Genomic DNA, 20,393 nt, shown 5'->3' with positions numbered 1-20,393 from the left:
GGATCTCTTCAGTGATGTATAGGAGTATAGGTGTAGTTCGTGAGCATAAACGTCTCAATTCCCCTAGTGATCCGGAAAAGGGTGTGTGTGTGTGAAACAGTTTTGTATGAACCTATCTTCCTAACGATGCAACCTATTACGGGTAATAGAACGATGACAATCCGCAAGGTGTCCACGGCTGCCTGAGTTATATTGATATTAGTTGGATTTTGAACGTTGGAAGAAAACGAGGTTTCCCGCGTTCGATCGCATAAGGAGTTGCCCATTGAGAAGGCAAGACCACACAGCGCTGTTTCACACACCACTTTCTAGATTACTAGAGAGAATTGAGCACTATCGTGCTCATATTCGTGAACTTCATTTTTTAGTGGTTTTAGTTCCCATAGTGTTTTTCTTTTCTGGGGGTGGGTGTAGTAGTGTTAGTAAGAGGACTGCACGGATGGTTCGAAACAGCCAAAAAAAAAAAGCTTTTCATCCTTTCTGGTTGATATTGGTAAGAGACTGGTCTGGGAGGACAATACACTGGTCGATACATTGGCTAACTTCCACAAGTCAGTGCAAGCTGTGTACGCTAGGCCCCCGTTTGTAAACTTCAAAATAATTTGAATTGAAATGAACGCGTTGGGGCATCCTACGTGGACTAACTTACATCAGACTCTTTGACACACACTTTTTTTCTGATATCTCATCACTGACATGAAGCATTTCATGGAGCAGTTTTATGTTTGATTAAGTACTTGTTCCCATACAAACAATTGCATTAATAGTTAATCAAGCAGCTTTAGCCACATTTGGTTTGCGCACGAAGAAAACTGATAAAGGCCGTCGAAGGATACTCGATTGGAGGGACTTTCGAATGGAGCAGCTTGAATCGCCGAAAAGTTAAAATTATTCTATACAATGATCTCATAATGGTGAGTTATCTATGATAATTATGTTCCCTTGCATACACTGGTGTGGAGTTTCGAATAATCAGTAATATCACCAAAGGTGGTTGCAGAGACGATGTTGGAAGATTTGCTAAGTAATTAGTTGACATAGAAATGCCTGTAAGAAAGAAATTATTTAATCATCCGTGGAGAAACGCGAAAGTTCGACCTTCCTTGAATCTTGACATAGAGATTGCAACTTGTCGATTGTCAAATTGAAGCAAGACCCAAGATTGTTAAAAAAAAAAAACTTTATTACGGCTAAAGTTTCGGCGTCATCGCCTTCATCAGAGCCTGTAAAGTCAAGCCCTTTGTAATATATCCTCTCAAATGCATCATCCAGAAAATGTAATCATTCCATAGGATGCTACATCCAAAATCGAACTCAAAAGATTCATTGGGTTGTTCGTTGTGCTTATCTGGGATGCGGTTAACCTAGCGCAGCGGATCGCAACTTCTAATGGACACATTGCTAATGTATCAAGAACAAATCTCAAGAAGCAATTACTCCGAAACAGAATATACGATCGCATTTGCCTGATTTCAAGCTGTGTAATATGTTCTTTTGTTCCTATTAAAGAACATCTAGATGGGATGAAACATTCAAAAGCAGCAACCCTTCTCGGAATCATCGCAAAAGATGTAATGAAAATGCTCCTTTTTGCAGTTTGCCACGATCCCATCGTGCGAACCCGAAACCGTGGCTTGCAGAACTTTGGAGGCATTTTGAATAAATGCTAAAAGACCAAAAATGAATAGAAAGGAAGAGTGCATACCCGTGACCAACAAACTGGCTCTGTGTCAAGACCTTTGTCGGTTTAGATCTACGGGGTCATATGCGGGTCGCACCCTAATTAGTATAAACGGAGCGATTTTATCACGCGGAGATCCGCTAATGTCATGGCAACGCGGCTACTTAGGTACCCAGAACGATTTGGGCTATCTTGGTTTTGATTTTGGGTGTGGCATCTTACAGAATTATGACTTGTTCTAAATGAGACATTTGAGAGGATATATTACAAATGATCTGACTTTCCAGGCTCTCACGCAGGCGACGACGCCGAAATGTTAACCTTAATAAAGTTTGTTAACAATCTTGGGTCTTGCTTCAATTTGACAATCGACAAGTTGATATCTGTGGAGAGTAATTCAATTGTATGTAAGTTCGTTCGAAGATGAGACTTTGTTCTTACAACGGATTCTCATTAAACTCCTCTTATCTCGTCTTAAAGTCGATTTAGGATTATTTCGCCAAAAAACTTGACAGCCTTAGAAAGTGATGAAGAAGAATAATTTGAATTCGAACTGATAGTTTCGACTTTGTTTTCAGTATCGAATGTTGAAGGACGTTTACCCGGAAATCAGCGATGTCGTTTCATCCCCTGCTAATTGTGAACAGTTATCCTACCCTTGCCACCGAAATATCATGTGAACGTATTGTCATAAGGAGGAGTTTTTCGTTCACTCTGACTTGAAAGAGGTGGCAAAAACTTCGAAATTTGCGTTTTTTGTTTTGTTTTGAGTGTTCGGCATGTGCAGGTAAAGTGCTGTATTTTAAAACTGCTCAGATGATGCTCTATCAGGATATATTTAGTATGATTATTTTCTAAGATCGATTTCTGGAGGTTATTTGATGTCAACCGGCACAAACGCTTTTGATCAAAGTTCTCGTGAACTTATTCCCTCTATTTCTAGACGTTCTCACAGTCTCACAGGTTAGTCCATTGGAAGCAGCTTCTGAAACAAAAGCTAGCAGTTCTGTGGACTTGCTTACTCACCAGTTTTATTTATAAGAGCACTTGGTGGACAGGGTGTATTCTCTCAAGTGAATCTTGATTGAGGGGAAATCTTTTCTCATGTAATTGATGCTGGAGAAGCCTGTACAATGGAGTAACATCGCAGCCGCTGCCGAACGTACTGAACATAAGCGGCACGTACTCGGACTCAAATGTCCTGCCTCCCACCCGCCTAATCGATTGTGCGCAGGCAAAATTTTGAAGCTTTTTTGGATAGCTTTTGGTTCTTCTTTCTCTTGGTTCCTTTTTTCTTTTCTTTTATTCAAATTTCATATTATAAGATGCAAAATCAAATTAACTACCTGGTCAACAACCAGGGAACGTCCATCGAAAATAGGCTTTAGTTGCTCACTGAAGTTGAAGGAACAAAAAATACGATGTTGTTCTTGTGCGAGCCAATGGTAGAACACGAAGGAACTGAATTCTTAGAATCTGGAGAAAAAGAAAATTACAAACAAAGGCGTAACTGAAGCAGGAGAAAACGGAGTAGCAAAGCAGAGTAGTAGTAAGGCCTTGACGCGACTACTATGAAGCTATCGTATTCATGAACAATTACAAAAAAAAATACCATGAACAGTGGAAAGGAAGAAAAAAGTAGAAGAGATTGTCACCACAGTCACACTATCTATCGACGCGGACGTGCCAGGACAGTCCGTATGGAGCTATCGAGCTAGTTCCAAGAAAATACATTGCATTTTTCTTTAAATCTAAATTCAACCTTTAGCCTGAACATATATCTTCCAACAGTGTCGGTACGTACCAATTTCTTTTCGCACGTGGACATAGTCGAAAAAGTAGTAGTAGTAAAAAAGAAAAAGAAATAGTCGAATGCTGGAGGCTAATGAAGTGTATGAAATTGCTAGACCTGGCATGTAGTTTATGACGAACTGTAATGACACGAAGGGAAGTTTGGCGCCATTTTGCGAAAAGAGACATTTTCGACTTCTTTGGAATCGGAGACTTAGGCAAACGTATATCACTGCTAAGACTGCCCACCAGAACATGTTGCAGTTAGGGACGACCTGTGGTCAAGCTCAAACTCATCAAGGCAAGGCTGCTTAGTATGTGAAGAAACAACTTGCAACTTCAGCACACATTTATAGTATCAGTACCCTGCTCACTAGATCCTGCTCGAACGGTTTACGGACCTTGACGGGGGCTCATTGACCTTGACGGGTACTACGCCGGGCTGAGATGTGGACTCATTCTGGTTCAGTCCTTCCGTCTTTGCATTTCTTCTTTTTTGTGTGTTATGACCTAACTGCACAACGTTCCAGTGCATGCAAATTGGTGAAAATATAAATTGTATACTACTTTTGAGCAGAACTGAGATTGTTATCGATCTTTATTCTTCGTTTCGGCGTTGTTGCCTTCTTCAAAGATGAGAGTTCAAAGACACATGTAATCTACACCCTCAAAGCCTCCTCTTCCCACAAGATATGACTTAGCAAATAGATTACTCATATCAGATCACGTCAGAGAAGCTGACCACAACAGCGCTCATCTTGATAGCCATAAAACTGCGATGTTAGCGGACCACCAGTTATTAGAATTGCGCCGATAATAGTAACTAATAAGGATGCCCCTTGCAGCTGACCCCGTAGGTCAAAACCAGCATAGGTCTTGATACGGCGCCAGTTCGTTGGTCACAGCGATACATTCTTTTTTAGGATTCATTGTTGCACTTCTGGCTGTTATGTAGAATACTCCTAATGTTTTCCGCGAAAGAACATCTTATTCGTGTGTCAAGATCGTGACTGCTATCTTGGAAGGAGTTTTGTCATCATGACATCGTCTGAGCACCTAAAGGAGTTGATGGTTTTGATTTTACGGGCCCATCCAGGTGCACCTTGACCGGGAGACATAGTGTTTTTCCTGTTTCGCCAGTGTACTTAGCCCCTCATAAGTTGCAGATGTGCAGATAGATAACTCCCGATAACGCAAGCTCCTCTACCTTCCTTTTGCAACGACGCAGTTAGGTGTCTCACAAAGTCTATCACCGACTCTATTGCGGACTAGCTGTACCTGGTTCGCGTACCAACATCGTAAACCAACTGCTACTTGAAAGGGGTGTTGTTATGACTTCAATGCAGCAGCAAAAGTCCAATCATGATAATGGCTATCAAGGTGAGCGCAGTTGTGGTCAGCTTCTCTGAGATAGCCTTTGTGTAATCTGTTTGCTAAATCATATTTTGTGGGAAGACGAGGCGTTTGAGGGGTGCATTACATACGTCTTTGATTTTCTAGGCTCTGCAGAAGGCGACGACGCCGAAACGTTAGGGAACGGTCAAGAGGTACCAGTATGATGTGCCGCCGCGTATCCAGAAGGCTAATGAGCGTCGTTAATTGCACCGCGCGTCTCCTGATACCGTAATAATCGCTACAGTAGCCTGATTGCTCCTCTTGTGCTATGTCTTCAAGACGCCCCGCCTGCGCCACCCTCCCCACCCATTTCGCAGCGTCTACCGCTTTTACGACGATTTTTTCGCCGCGCCTGCAGTTCTTATGATGCGCTTTTAGAATCGAACGGAAAGGAAAGTACCTGGTATTAGATGTTGTTCGAAGGTCTACATAAAGTGTGCTTGTAAGTTAATATAAAAGAAGGAAAGAACGAAAGAGTTTGTACAAGTGATATGCCACTTAGAAATGCGAGTGAAAACGAAATTATCCTGTTTCGACCTGTTAGGTGGAAAACACTCATCCATTTCTGGGAATGCAAGAGATGTTTCAAAAAATGTCCTGCTGATCGGTGTTATGCTATCTTCTTTACTTTTTTTCGCTTTCTAAGGATTTCTTTTTGGTTATCTAGCTGGGTAAAACTGGCATCCAACGATTAACGAGGCGCGAATAATGCCTCGCAGACATACACAGTACGTAAAGGTATATCTCGAAAATGTAAAGGCCTCTGTTCGAGACTAATATACCTAACTTCTCATATTGATTTTATGCAGGGAATAGGTAGAAATGAAGCGATAAAACGCTGTTGAAAGAAGTTTGAAGAACCATACAAAGTTTCATTATATAAAACTGTATAAAGCGTACAAACAAGTATTGAAATATTTGACATGCGCTGTATATAAATATTCTATCTATGCAAAATTTTGAAAAGGTAAAATGTAGAAAGGAGTTAAAAGAATGTATACAAAGTAATAAACGCATAAAGTTGCTGTTATTATAGCTGCTGCAGTTGAAAATTGAACGCAAATTAGTTAATTAAAAAACATGTATGTTATTCTTTTCCCTAGAGCATCTTTTTGAGATAATTTTTACTTATATAAAGTTAAATTGGATAGAAGGATCTACTTCTTCTCTTTTATGCCCAATAATACGCGCTTAGCTTACTATATCCGTATATCAGAATTCGCTGCGGCAATTCGTTCTTCACCTCCCCCCTCCCCCTTCAAAATGCACGCACCATCCACCACTTCGTCGCGGTGCGAAGGTCGCGCGCGGCGTTGAGTAGAGTTCGTCATCCACACCTCAGCCCGGCGTAGTACCCGTCAAGGTCAATGAGCCCCCGTCAAGGTCCGTAAACCGTTCGAGCAGGATCTAGTGAGCAGGGTACTGATACTATAAATGTGTGCTGAAGTTGCAACTTGTTTCTTCACATAGTAAGCAGCCATACTAAGCAGCCTTGCCTTGATGAGTTTGAGCTTGACCACAGGTCGTCCCTAACTGCAACATGTTCTGGTGGGCAGTCTTAGCAGTGATATACGTTTGCCTAAGCCTCCGATTCCAAAGAAGTCGAAAGTGTCGAACTTTTCGCAAAATGGCGCCAAACTTCCCTTCGTGTCATTACAGTTCGTCATAAACTACATGCCAGGTCTAGCAATTTCATACACTTCATTAGCCTCCAGCATTCGACTATTTCTTTTTCTTTTTTACTACTACTACTTTTTCGACTATGTCCACGTGCGAAAAGAAATTGGTACGTACCGACACTGTTGGAAGATATATGTTCAGGCTAAAGGTTGAATTTAGATTTAAAGAAAAATGCAATGTATTTTCTTGGAACTAGCTCGATAGCTCCATACGGACTGTCCTGGCACGTCCGCGTCGATAGATAGTGTGACTGTGGTGACAATCTCTTCTACTTTTTTCTTCCTTTCCACTGTTCATGGTATTTTTTTTTGTAATTGTTCATGAATACGATAGCTTCATAGTAGTCGCGTCAAGGCCTTACTACTACTCTGCTTTGCTACTCCGCTTTCTCCTGCTTCAGTTACGCCTTTGTTTGTAATTTTCTTTTTCTCCAGATTCTAAGAATTCAGTTCCTTCGTGTTCTACCATTAGCTCGCACAAGAACAACATCGTATTTTTTGTTTCTTCAACTTCATTGAGCAACTAAAGCCTATTTTCGATGGACGTTCCCTGGTTGTTGACCAGGTAGTTAATTTGGTTTTGCATCTTATAATGTGAATTTCCAATAAAAGAAAAGAAAAAAGGAACGCGGCGTTGATTAGAGAGCAATAGGGAGACGGGGTGTAGGTGATCTCAGGCGGTCGTGGAGGACGTATAGCGGCAGCCGTAATTATGCGGAGGAGGGCGGTGCTGAAGGAAGGACAGGAGCGGTCAGCCGGTTTTCACGGGTACCTCTTGTCCCGCACCCCGAAACGTTAGCCAGAATAAAGATCGATAACAATCTTGGTTCTGCTCAAAAGTAGTACACAATTCAATTCTACTCTACGCTGCCAAAATTCAAAGAAGATCAAACTTGGGACTTACTCAGCGGTGAATAAGCCCGGTAGTGATCCCTTCCACCTCGCGAAGCGAGAAAACGAGACCATTTAGATGAAAAGAGAAGACGGCAGACATCATTACAGCTATTGAATGTCCAAGAGCGACGAGTGAAATGGTGTTGAAGATTTGGATCTGATACGACCTAAACTGGTGATGAACAAGTATTAGAGGAGAATGTCATGAATGAGAGATTGCAGAATTGAGCTGTCCCATTTTCTGGAGTCTAAATGATACCTTAGGAGAGAATTTGTAATTTCGTACTTCAAAGGCAATATGAACGAAATTGACCCAGTGTGGAAAATATATTGTTCGAGGAGTAGATTACGGATAAGAGTGTGGCACCGCTCAATTTCTCCCTAATCGTCCTAAAAACGGTGTGGAAACAGCGTTTGTTCCAACGGGGTATATTACAACTTTTACTGTAGAACTCAAATGTTTATAGGTTCACTGGATACACCTCACGTTTTAGGTGTGCAAAGTCCGCAGTGTTACGGAAGGAGCAGGGACAATGACAAAGTTTACTCGCCACGCATCATTTACAAACCTCACAGAACCGAAAAAACAGTACGCTGTTTTCAGAACAATTTTACTGTTTTTTTTTTCTTCTTCTGCATTAGTTCCTCTGAGACAATATTGCTGATCTCACTTTTTGTACCGTACTTAGTTCCATTCATTTGAATCAAAAGCACACAAATCTGATGCTCTTCTCTTCTTTTAGCCACTTTTGCCTACCGATGGAACCAACTCACTCCACGCATTCATCTTATAATTGAGGAAGTGCAAATAGCTTTCGTGTAACACCGTGTTCAGTTTGTTCACTCTGGTTTCATTTGAAAACTAGAACTCTATCATTCAGTTGTTACGCTTGATAGACATAGAATGTTACTCTAGAAACTCATTGTTGCCCCATTTAGTTATGTAATCTGAATAGTTGTTGTGTGAGCTGGTTAGAGAGCGGTGTCTGTCCGCCATATAACAGTGCGGGTTATATAGCTCATACGTCTCCAATGCGTACACTCGAACTCCTGATTGCTTTTAGTTAAATCAGGGCCACCACGTGCAGGAAACAATCAGACTCGTATACGCGGCCTTAATTCATACAAAAAAAAAAGAGAGCGTTGTTAGAAGAACACAAATCTAATTTCACAGAAAATGCCACTATTACTAATTTTCATTATTCGGTGATGGCGAGCGAAGGGAACACCACAGAAAGTCTGATGTCCGGGTTTAGCCGGACGTTCAGACTGGTGCATATATCTACATATATATATATATATATATCCACATATATACATATCTACATATATACATATCTATATATATATATATATATATATATATATATATATATATATATATATATATATATATACATACGTATACATATACTTAATGTTTATATAAATGTATATATATATATATATTTAATGTTTATATAAATGTAAATATATATATATATATATATATATGCATTTGCACAAGGAGTACCCATAACTAATCAATTATTTCAGTGGCAATAATCAGTTTCAGTATGTAATCTCCGTCGTTATCAAGGATCTTTTGCCATCTTTCTAGTAGAGTTTCAATTCTTTGTTCAAAACTTCGTTTCCTTTGAAGAAAAATATGATTCTAGAAGAGCGCACACTTCATCGATTTTTTCTTTGGAATTTTTATTACTTGGGGAATGTTCCATAGATGGGAATAATTTCAAATGAGATTGTGCTATGTCTGGAGAGTAAAGGGTATGTGGTAAAACCTCCCACTTTAGCTGCCTTATTTTCTCCTCGGTTAATCTTGCTGTATGCGCCTGACATTATTGTGATGCAATATTAGATGCGAATCCAATATACTCTGCGTGTAAACCTTCCCAATCTCTTGAAGATGTCTTGGACTGTTGACCAAGTAGATGTTTGCTACTTCCTGAATGCTCAGTTTAGAACCAGTTTTCACCAGTGATTTTAAAGTGTCCTTATCAAACTCAACAAATTTTCTTAACCAGCGTCGGGACTTATTGACCTTCAACACGCCTCCGTAGGCATGAGATATGTTCCTTATAGCGATCCTTACATTAACACCCAATTGAAAATGATGCAGCATGCAATGACGTAAATGTCCTTCATTTGATTGATTGTCCGCCATTTTACAACGGTGTAATAAAAAACGTTTGAATTCAATTGCCATTCAATAATATTGCCATATAAACACGTCTTTACTGATTTACGCTCTGAATTAGATTGGAGCAAATAATCCACACTAATAATAATTGATTATTTCTGGGTACCCCTAATATATATAGTTTGCAAATAATATTCATAAAGGTGAGTATAACGTACAATGGAATTTAAATACAGGAACTATTTCTCGGTTTTTTCACGTTCGATGTGTATAAATGCAGTGAAACTGGTTATTTAATTTCCACAGTGTCTTTTGTTAACTACCTTATCGTCTTGCAGTAGAAACGATTCTACCAACAGTAACAACTAACTCCCACACAGGTAGTAGTTTTTTTCGAAGCGAAGAAAATACGTTGCTTTTGCGTATTCTTTTTTTTTTTTTTGAGTACAAGTTTTTCTTCAAGTTCTGCTTGGTTTATTCGGGAGTCTATCGCTTCATATATACAACTTGGACCAGCGATCGTATGGTACTCTCTCACTCACAAGATATGCTTCAAAGGATATTGTGTGTATAGTGTTCGTGCCTGCTTGTGCGATTGATACCATGGACGATCAGTCGAACAGCAATGTAACAATCTAACTTGGAACTGTAAGGAGTAAACGGTTTAGAAGAAGTTTGCATGGTGTATGAATAATAAATAGCATGGCCTTTAAAGTTAGTCCAATATAAACAGGATTTTAAGTGCAGCTAAAACCAACCCGTAAGCTTTTCAAATTTAGAATTCCCAAAGGGCATGTTATTTCTTGAATTTCACTCACAGCTCCATGCTGTTGTTCACTATCTACGCAAATTGAAGTAGTGTTGATCGCATCTGGGAGTTGCTAAGACATTGGACGGTCATACAAAGGTGTAGCTGCAGCACCAAAATGGGCAGAGCATCCAATAAATGACCTGCCGTCGACCGTACCGCAACGCAGTTATCGACGTGCGCAATTCCTAAGTATATATTGTGACGGACGCTATGGGGTCGACTTGATGCGCATTCCTAGAACGAACTCAGTAGTTCAAATTTCAATCGGCTGTCTTACAAAATGCAGAACTCTTTACTGCTTTCCGCTACATCGTTGACTTTCATTCATTTCACGATTTACAAAACAAAGTTTTCGAAATAGACTCTAGTGAAGGTTACGTTTCCTTATTGTTTCACACTGCGGTAGACGTTTTGGAAAGCTGCAAAACATAAAATCAGGGCATGAGACTTTAAAGGCAGCATACCACGAATCTGAGGTGGTGCGGAGTTCAGGTGGAGTATCTGTATACGGGGTCGTAGATTATGGAGACGGGGGTAGTTCTGCTCATCTCTCCTTGCATCACTGCAAACAGCCGCCTCCAGAATGCTTTTTTGTGCGACATCTATCACAACGTCCAACTCCTTGCGCCGCATCCGCCCTGCGATTCGTCTTCGACCCCGATAGGCAGTAAGGGACGCTACGCGAGCAAGGGTTGCGCGTTGCAATGGAAAGCATCGTACAAAACAGCATTCAGGGGCCGGCTGCTTGCAGTGATTCAGAGAGAGATGAGCGGAACCATCCCGGTCTCCATAATTTACCACCACGTATATGGATGCTCCACCTGAAATCCGTACCACCCCACATTCGTGGTATTCTTCCTTTAAACATCGTAACTTTGGCTAGTAAATTAGAGGTCATTGCAAAAAACTTTGATTTTGAAACTTTTTGCAATGGTACACATGATTGTCATGATCTTAAATAGACTTGGCATTAGAATAGAACTGAAAGTACATTGCTTATCCATTTTCTTGATCATTAAACATTAGTTTGTTTTTCAGGTACAAATATTTCCACCATTTGCTCATTCCTAATGTGAGGGAGATTAACCGTCTCAAATTGTTCCGCTATGAAGGTTCCGTGGATGATAGGCTCGAACCCACAGGTAGGTGCTGTACAGTTCTCAGCATCTTATTAATGGTTGTGGGGTCAGGGGTATCCGTAGAAATCGGTCGACCTCCAGCATCTTCGCGTAATTATAGCTGCGGCTGTACCAAGAATAGCGAATCTCCGTTAGCGCTTGGGTCATATAAACCGCACCTCCCTCTTACCTCCGAACCAGCGTGACGTGCCATTGCACGGTAGAAACTGCGGATTTTGAAGGGAACAAGAGGAGAGCAAGAGAAAGGTGATTTACCCAACAGGTTCTGATATGCGAGTAAGGGAAATTGAACATATATTATGGGTCAACGGAGATTAAAGAGGAGAAATAAATCATTCCGTCCAACTCAAGGATATATCATAGTAGCCATATCAAAGTGATGTGCTGTTATAATAACTAACACTGACCTTATTTGAGAAACTTTACATCTATCGCAATGTGTTAAAATCCTAGATTAGAATGGATTTCGAGTACCTACATAAGGCTGCTATTATATAACTGAGAAAAACTTCTGTTGTTAACTTCTATACAGATATAATGTTTATACAGAGCGTGTTAAACATTTTCATAGTTATTCGTGTTCGGCTCGTTATTGAAAAGAACTTCATATAATTCTATAAGCTCCTTCCTACTCTCTACAACGTTTTATCATCTCATTTTTACCATTTCTATGCATGAGTCAATGTGGTTAGTATATGAGTAGCAAACAAACACCTATGTATATTCAAGTAAAATGCATACCTGCAAAGGTTCGCGTCAGGCGTTGGATACCTACATTCTGGATGTCTGCTCAGTAATTGAAAGAAACTATTCAGACCAGTGTTTTGTTTTATTTTAATATGGATATAATGTTTACATAGTGCGCATATTTTAGTTGCTCGTACTTGTCTTTTACTAGATAAAATTTTACATGATTCTATAAACTCATTTGTACTTTCGAGTCCTAGCTCCAGCTAAGCCTTTCATAACTCTGGGGTCGATAAATTGCTACCAGCCTCGTTTCTGAGAATAAAAACACTACATCGACTGATCTGCGAAGTCATTGTATAGGCTAGCACGAGTTCACAAACCCCAACGATTAACGATTGCAGTCGAACGCGTTAGTGCTTCTCATGTGAAGCGAGAAGAGATAGGCGAAAGATTTCATTCTTTCTTATTTCTGCTTTCTACAACGTTTTATCGCTTTACTTCTATCTATTCTAAGCATTAAATAAATATGACCGGTTAGAAGTATAAGTGGCGAACAGGCATCTCTATAGCTTTAACCCCTTGACGACAGCACTACTCAAGGTTGAGCCGCACGCTTTTCAACGGCTATTTTTCATGATTTACCAGTTCTTTAAAGGATTTTTGTACTTAAACAGTATCACACAACATTGTCTTGGAAAAACGTTCCTATCTTTGGAAAACAAATAACAAATTCAAACGTTATATTGCAAACCTTTTTGTGCATTCTTCGGAAACGTTCAATGCAAAAATGGCCTTTTTATTTGTCAAAAACAATCCAATAAAGTTTTTGATTTCAGCGGCGTATTTGTCATTAAATTTAGGGCCCTTTGCTTTGCTCTGCTTATTCGTTTCTTCAACAGTTACTAACAACACTTTCTTGTTCAAATGTATCTCGTAAAAGTCGATTGGTTCGGGACAGCTACGTGACTGATCATGCTGACCAAATCGTTCAGAAAACTCCCAGTCATTAGGAGTTTTCTTCTTCTTCGAGATTCGGGAAGAGTCTTCTTCTCGAATCACAGCTTTTATCCGCAAGCAGCACTAACGCATTATTGAAGATCCTTTTGTGTAATTTCCATTATATCTTCTTCAGATTCAACGAGTTAGAGATTTGAGTAGTTTTAAAACTACTCAAGTCGTCTAACTCAGATTCGTCCATCTTTGGCTCTTAAAACTCAATTAACTGTATGTAAGCAGAATGAATGAGAGTAAACAAGTCTTATGTTAACGCAATTAGCAACAAATACAAGTTGAATCATGTAAAAATGCAGACATTTATACACATCAGAAAAAGTGGTAGCCGTGGGACAACGCGGCTCATCGTTGAGCTGCGGTTGCGCGATGTCCTGAATCGCGCCTGTCCCGCGTGCGAGACGCGCAAAAGCGTGTACTGTCGTCAATGGATTGAAATACGCTTTAGAATAGTGCATGGCTGTGAAACATTCTTCGCGATGCGTCAAGTGTTGGAAGCCAATCTTACTTAGCTGTATGTGCAGAAAAATCCCTAGAAAGCGAAAAAAGTAAAGAAATATGGTATAACACATATCAGTGAAAATTCTTTAAAACTCGTTTGTATTCTCATAGATGAGTGGGTGGTTTCTGTCTAACAAGAACAGGAACATAAATAGTTTCATCCAATTTCTAAACATTATTTCTTTTATTTCTTCTTCCTCAACCCCCTACTGCTTCCACGCGCTTTTGTTTCTTGTTGGACAGTAAGACGTAGCGCAAGAGTAGCGAGGGGCATAAGGCTGCCCTAGCGCTAATGATGCTGCCAGAAGCGGCGCAGCGCAATTGTTGACGCCCACTAGCTTACTGGATAAGCACTAAGCACTAGCGCTAAGCACTTCATAAAGGTAGTTCTGACCGCCTTCTCTTGGGTATGCGTTGCATAGCCGGAACTTCCATGACATTTATCCTTCATTGGTCCGAAAGTCCTTTGTGGTCTCCTGCAACGATAATCGTGTCTTCCGGCGGTGCCTGAGCGGTTTTCTCACCAGCGATTCTCAGAACTTGTCCTTGATTTGCTTCGAGCAGCTCACCTGATTAGCATACGTCGTGAACATCTGGCAGTTCATCACTGACAAAGACTACTCTCAACATGCGTTTGAAATGTTCCACCATTGTGATTACGTGATTGAGGCGCTGAGAAGTGATTATGTCTACTCCTTTGCTAATATGTGGACTGCCGTAGTAGATGATTTCGAAGCCAAGCTTGCTGTTCTTTGAATTGCTGCCAGTTTATCTTGTTCCTTGCGCTGCTCAGGTATCAATATCATGCCGTTCTAGTATAGCTGCTAGTTCACATCAGCATGTCAACATTGTGCCGACTTTCAATGTTGTTTCAGCTATTGTGCGCCGGTTAGGTGAAAGTCCTAGCGTTTACTACTTTATTTTAACCCGTATGCCGTAGATGTAGTATTGAGTTCTCCTAGGCTGACCTGTCACATCGGCTTAGCCTCTGATTCCGTTTCCAGTTTCCGATTTCAAGGAGATAGGACGCTTAGCTACCATCATCAAGGGATTTGAGACATTTCGTGTAGGGAACCGCCACAGGCTACTACACCACTCTTGCCTTTAAAACCCATGATTAGGTTGCTAATCTTCAGTCTCAAGGGCTATGTTATGGAGGATGTCGTCTCCTTTTGAGTGAACAGGTGGAGCTTATTTGCTGGAGGTGACTCTAAACAATTTCTAGTGCAGCTCCCGGTAACTTGATTACAGGCTTTTGGTCGGATCGCCTGCAGGATACACGGCTATTATGGACTAATCTTGGCACAGCGGATACAAGTAGTCCATCTCATGATTCCATCTCCGTCTCAGGCACAATTCCGCTTTGGCCCGCGGTTAACTCCTACCCGCCATCTGAGAGGGCGACCTTGCACTGAACGGAAGCATCACCTGCAGCATTTCTTAAGCATTGAAAATCTTTACTCTCTGATTGAACATGATGAATATTTACTATCATGTTCAGTCAAAGAGTAAAGATGCTTTGTTATTCAGACCCACTGATCTCCTTCTCTGGAGGGATTGCAGTAGTGAAATCTGTAGACGCTAATTTTTGTTACAACGCGGCACCTTTAAGCAGTGAACAGAAACATCACCTCCAGCATTTCTTAAGGATAGGAAATCTTTTCTCTTTGATTGAACATCACGGATCTCCTTTTCAATCTTTAAGAAATGCTGGAGGTGATGCTTCTGTTCAGTGCTTAAAGGTGCCGCGTTGTGTCAAAAATTAGTGTTTATAGATTAACGCTGCAACAGGAAACTTCTATCTTTTTCTAATTTCGTGTTGATTTCAGTTTTTTTTTTTTTGCGGTATTATAGTTCTCACTGCTTGTAGGCAATATGTATTAGTTTGAGAAGGAGGAGGGGATAGATACGTATTGAAATGGAAGAAAGGAAGAGTAAGCAGGTACTGGTGAAAGTATCTATAGCCGCTAAAAAACTGAAGACTATGAATGATTCCCGTGTATACGAAATCAGTATTTGTGGAAGTCTACATGCTGACTTGTTAAAATCCTTCGACTTATAGTGGAACATTGCGTAGGTGATTATATACAGTGCGGCGCAGTCTGCCTCAAAGTAAGTCTGAGTATGTCAGTGTGGTGCAGCTAGATGTTCCTGTTCCAGTCTTCCGACTAAAATGTCCTGTTGTTCATCTCATTCGTCGAAGCAATGAGCACGTCACTCAATACTTATGCTTCACGACTCACGTCCATTTTCTTTTGAACTGACTTACGATTAATGAAATGTCGATTTGTAATAACATTTGTTTCCAGTATCAAAAAATTTGAGTTGTTATCAATATTGTCAAGAACGTTATGTGTATGTGTATAGTATGTGCCTCAAAATCCCGTTTTCGACAGGCTAACAGGTTGGAGGCCGTCGAAATCTCTGAAAATAATCCAAGTCAAGTTTTGAAGTAGCCTTATGAATCTGGCTCTGCTGACTTCAAACAGAATACTCAGAACTATATTCCAAAACTAAATTTACCGCTAAAACGAACAAAAGTTTCGCAAGCTACGTTGATTGCGTCACGCGTCCATTTCCTCGCCAATGGTATATGTCGCGTCTACATTCCACGAATACAAGAGTGAAGGAGCTTTGAAACTGCGAATTCTTATAATATAATTACGTGTTGGAGATTACCGTATTATGCTGGAACAATTCACACTTCGTGTCAATACATTCACTCTGGATTAAATGTTGGGAGGTTGAACAATGTTGGAAGGCAGAACAATAGAAATTATGAATTTCGCAGCAGCTTGTAGCCGCATATGGGGAAACTAAGGGTAAGGTTATGTCGCTTTCACATCGCCTAATGTCTGCGTTAGTCTGGAACAGCTATGCATTTTATGGATCTATCACAGCTGAGTCACAAGATAACGTTTTCAAACGCAGGCATTCGCAGAAAGAATCAACACTTGCAACTCGAAAATCACTTGCTCGAGACTGATGACTGTCAGTTTCGAGCAAAGAATTTTCGAGTTACTACTACTGGAGCTAATAGTACTCTAACGGAATCCTGACTTTGCAGTGTCAGACATCATCTTCACATCTTCAAATTGGTGCGTGAAGCTGCACTCAGAAATTGACATTCTTCTTTCGTTTTCCAACAATTTTTCTTGAAGGATAGTGTAATCTTCATATTCTCCTGGCCTGTTGTAACCTGCAGCCAGAAGTAAATAAAAATAGTCGGATTATTTTAATAATTTGTCAACATGATCGCACCTCCATTAGTTGATTACCGTCCATTGACCTCTTATCTCAGAGCACAAGTCAAAAGGTGAATTAGAGCCGAGATTCCAAGTCCTCGGGTTCTCTCGGCGGCAAGACCGTATGAATCGAGATAGATAGAAGCAAGCGAACAATACTCTAGTATTTGTACATCGGACACTAATAGATGTAAATACGCGTGCATCTACAACTTTTTTCTTCTCCTTCTCAATTAAGCACCAAACACAAAATAAGCTGAAACACAAGGAATACGAGTAGCCCATGCAACAGAAAAGGAAACTAGAATTCATCCCCTTGCACAATCCCGTCCCGTTTAGCTTCGCGCACACGACGAGCTTTCCCGTTAAATTTAGTTCTTTCCCAGACTTCATCATATTTATTTTCATCCAGTTTACAACAAATGTTTTCCTACTCTTGCGAGGTGCTTGGAACAGATTCTTGAAGCCAGCCTCGTAAGATTGGCCATTTTCAAATAGTTCAGGATACGTGGTCTGCGCTTTCTTGAGTTGGTTATCTCATAGGAATAACTACAGGTCTGTGCGATTTTACCTTTTAGAGCACTTCACATTTTCCCTCTAGACTCTGTTTATTTAATGCTTACAAAAGCCCTTTGCAATGATTCAGAAAGTTTAATTCAAACGTTTTAGCCTCAGATTCAATATTCCAAGGCATGAGGAGAATTATTCATAGCTAGACGTCAAACTCACTTTTTCTACTAAGTAAATGCGATCCGTTGAAGTATCACCCGTATTAACTTCGAGTCTTTCTACAGCGTTTTTGAAAACTTTCAGTTTTGTGAATTTCAATAGGTTTGAATTTTTTTCGCAAAACTTAATACTGTTGCGTTTACGAAGTTGTATTCAAGGTCTAGTGAGCAAGAGATTTATTAGTTATAAGGGGAGTTTTGAAGGTAAAAGAAGAGTCAGGTCAACTTGGTTGGAGCGCAAGGAAGATGTCAAAGCACTTCTTCTATCAAATTTCATAGATCTTATCTCCATCTCTCCTTCCTTTCCATTTTTCTCAAAATTTCCATGATCAGCGTATGAGTTCCCTCAACTTTCGTGATTCTTCCCACTCATTCACCCTCGCAGCCAGTTGAGAATCCTGAGTTCCAGAGAATGTATTCCGTTGTTTTTTTCGTCGTAATCGACATTAACAATGTCGAATTCATTTTCTTCCAACGATTGTGTGTCATTCGAACAATCTTCGCAAATTTCTCTCGGCTCAAAAGAGACGGTCAGAAATGCATTCAATTTTATAGTAGTAAAATTTAGTAAAACTGTATTTATTGTAATAACAATGGGTTTACCATTGCTGTATATGTGCAACCTCTCTATCGAACATTGGTATACACGTTCACTTTCAACTCTCAAGAGCTTTGTTAGGCAAAGTTAGGTCGGGGATATCTCAAATGAGATGTATTGATCCACAAGAAGTGGCACTTCTTACATGTTCAGACGTACTTCCCATTTTTGGATGGACAATAAGGGACATCTCCAGCGATGCGAACTGGTACGTGGAAGCCGCTGACAAAGATGTAATGGTTGATTTTGTTCAAGAAGTTCACAAAAAGGTACTCTTCATGTCTTATGCAGCGCTGACGGTTCAACATGTCTTTACATATTTTCATGTAGATTTTCATGGACTTTGGCCGAGACATCCATTGGCCAGGCTTTACCATTACTGACATAACTTCTCATAATCTACGTGAGATATTGAAGAAGCATATAAGAAGGTTGGTGTACATAATTTTTCTACGTTTCTTTCATTCTGGAAAGTTTACCATAGCAAAATACATTCCAGTCAAGTTTTTTTCTGTTCACGTCTTTCACTGCAGGGTCTTATCAAAAGAGCAGGAGACTTCTGAGAAAACGAGAATAATTTCGGAAGAATCCCCAGTATCTCGTTCGTTTGCCTTTGCTACTTTGGGACGTAGGTCAGCGCTAGGATTAAGACGGACAGCGAGTCATGTGGGAAGCTCCTTTGCTCGTCTTGCGGTACCTTTCCGTGGTCATCGTTCTGCGAATTCTAACGCAACGGGTATGCTGTTTTTCACTTGGATACGACATTTATTCTCCCACTAGTGTATTGAACGAAGTAGAGCAAAAGTCTACCTGCCGAAAAAATCAATCTGAAACAGAATTTAGAAAACTTTGAAAATCAATGTTGTTTATCTTCGTAGATGGAATTAAATCGCAAGCGAATTACTAGCACATAGCAGTGAAAACGTCAATTTTCTCTCCCATTAAGCCTCAAAAATCACATATCTTACCCATTTGCAACAACTAAGCACCATTTAGTTATTATTTGATGAGAACATATAGCGAGTATTTGGCGGAAGTTTAACTTTTTTATATATGAGGATTGTATAGCCAATGTGGACGTCCACAACGTGCTGGTACATCCATACAATCGCTTTATCGTTTGTTCAGAAGAACTGAAGGCAAGGGTTAATACACCTGTGAAGTAATTTTTTTTTCAGTTTCCTCATTCCCAGAGAACTTAGACGCACCATATGTTTTGTGTGCGGATGACCCAATTGACGCTACTTGTCTCAGTTTCCCTTTTTCTCAGTGAGCGTTTCTTTCTTCATAGCGTAAGGAAGGTGATTCCAACATGCGGTGATACATTGTTTGCTTCTAGAGCTGAACTCGTACCAACTGCTAGATGCGGATCGAAGACTATGATGCCTCTCTCCGAAGAAACGGAAAAGGCCTTCGAATCTGAAAATTCTGACAAGGAAAACTGACATTAAACACTTCAATCTCACTTCTTCATAAGTAAAATCGCTTTTCTGCGTGAAGTAGTCAAGATCTCCTTCAAAGTACAATTATTCCATTTGTTATCTTCTTCTCCTTCGCACTCCTTCAAATAAACTCGATTAAGTTGCTCTCATCTTTTTCTACTTACGGACACAAAATGTCTTTCATTCGCATATCTCTTGATAATTCTGTAGAACTTACAGTTAGTTTGAATTGTGAAAATCAAATTTTGTTTGTCTCATACAAACACATATTTGTGTTTTGCGCTACATTAGTGTCTTAAAGAAATAAAGGGTACGTAGAAAAGTTTGCAAGTTGTTTTGGTGTTTTTTTTTCATGATATGAAGGCTTTGTAAAAGACGTTGCAACATAGCTTTTATGTCGTGCGCTTTTTTTGGCTCTTTCGTTAACTGCAAAATAAATTCGAAAAATAAGTAATACAAGAATTCATAACAAATCACACCATATCACCATATCGATGTTCACCATAGCGATGTTCACCATATCAATGTTCTTCATAATCAGTTCCATCCGCATTCATGTGGCGTTTGCAATGCTGCTTCCAGTACTCAGCACCACCCATGAAAACGTTAGCTAATAATGTCACAACTCCTAGCAACGGATACATAACA

At 40.1% G+C, this 20,393-nt stretch overlaps 1 protein-coding gene across 1 annotated transcript in view; it reads left to right on the top strand.

Annotated features, from left to right (window-relative positions):
• RB195_022794 (uncharacterized protein) overlaps nt 1–19,748 on the top strand; it is a gene marked incomplete at both ends in the record, with an annotated part of 65,596 nt that extends 45,848 nt beyond the window's left edge. The window contains 8 exons of the mRNA XM_064210022.1: nt 786–914; nt 7,935–8,029; nt 11,430–11,533; nt 18,457–18,572; nt 18,634–18,734; nt 18,837–19,039; nt 19,482–19,572; nt 19,643–19,748. Of these exons, the coding sequence (XP_064065903.1) occupies nt 786–914; nt 7,935–8,029; nt 11,430–11,533; nt 18,457–18,572; nt 18,634–18,734; nt 18,837–19,039; nt 19,482–19,572; nt 19,643–19,748 (945 nt within the window). The remainder of the gene's footprint in view (nt 1–785; nt 915–7,934; nt 8,030–11,429; nt 11,534–18,456; nt 18,573–18,633; nt 18,735–18,836; nt 19,040–19,481; nt 19,573–19,642) is intronic.
• Nucleotides 19,749–20,393: the final 645 nt, after the last annotated feature.

The sequence above is a fragment of the Necator americanus genome, chromosome X (assembly GCF_031761385.1).
Source record: "Necator americanus strain Aroian chromosome X, whole genome shotgun sequence".
Classification (NCBI taxonomy): Eukaryota; Metazoa; Nematoda; class Chromadorea; order Rhabditida; family Ancylostomatidae; genus Necator; species Necator americanus.
Note: the sequence above shows the minus strand (reverse complement) of the source record. Positions and strands in the feature narration are given on the sequence as shown.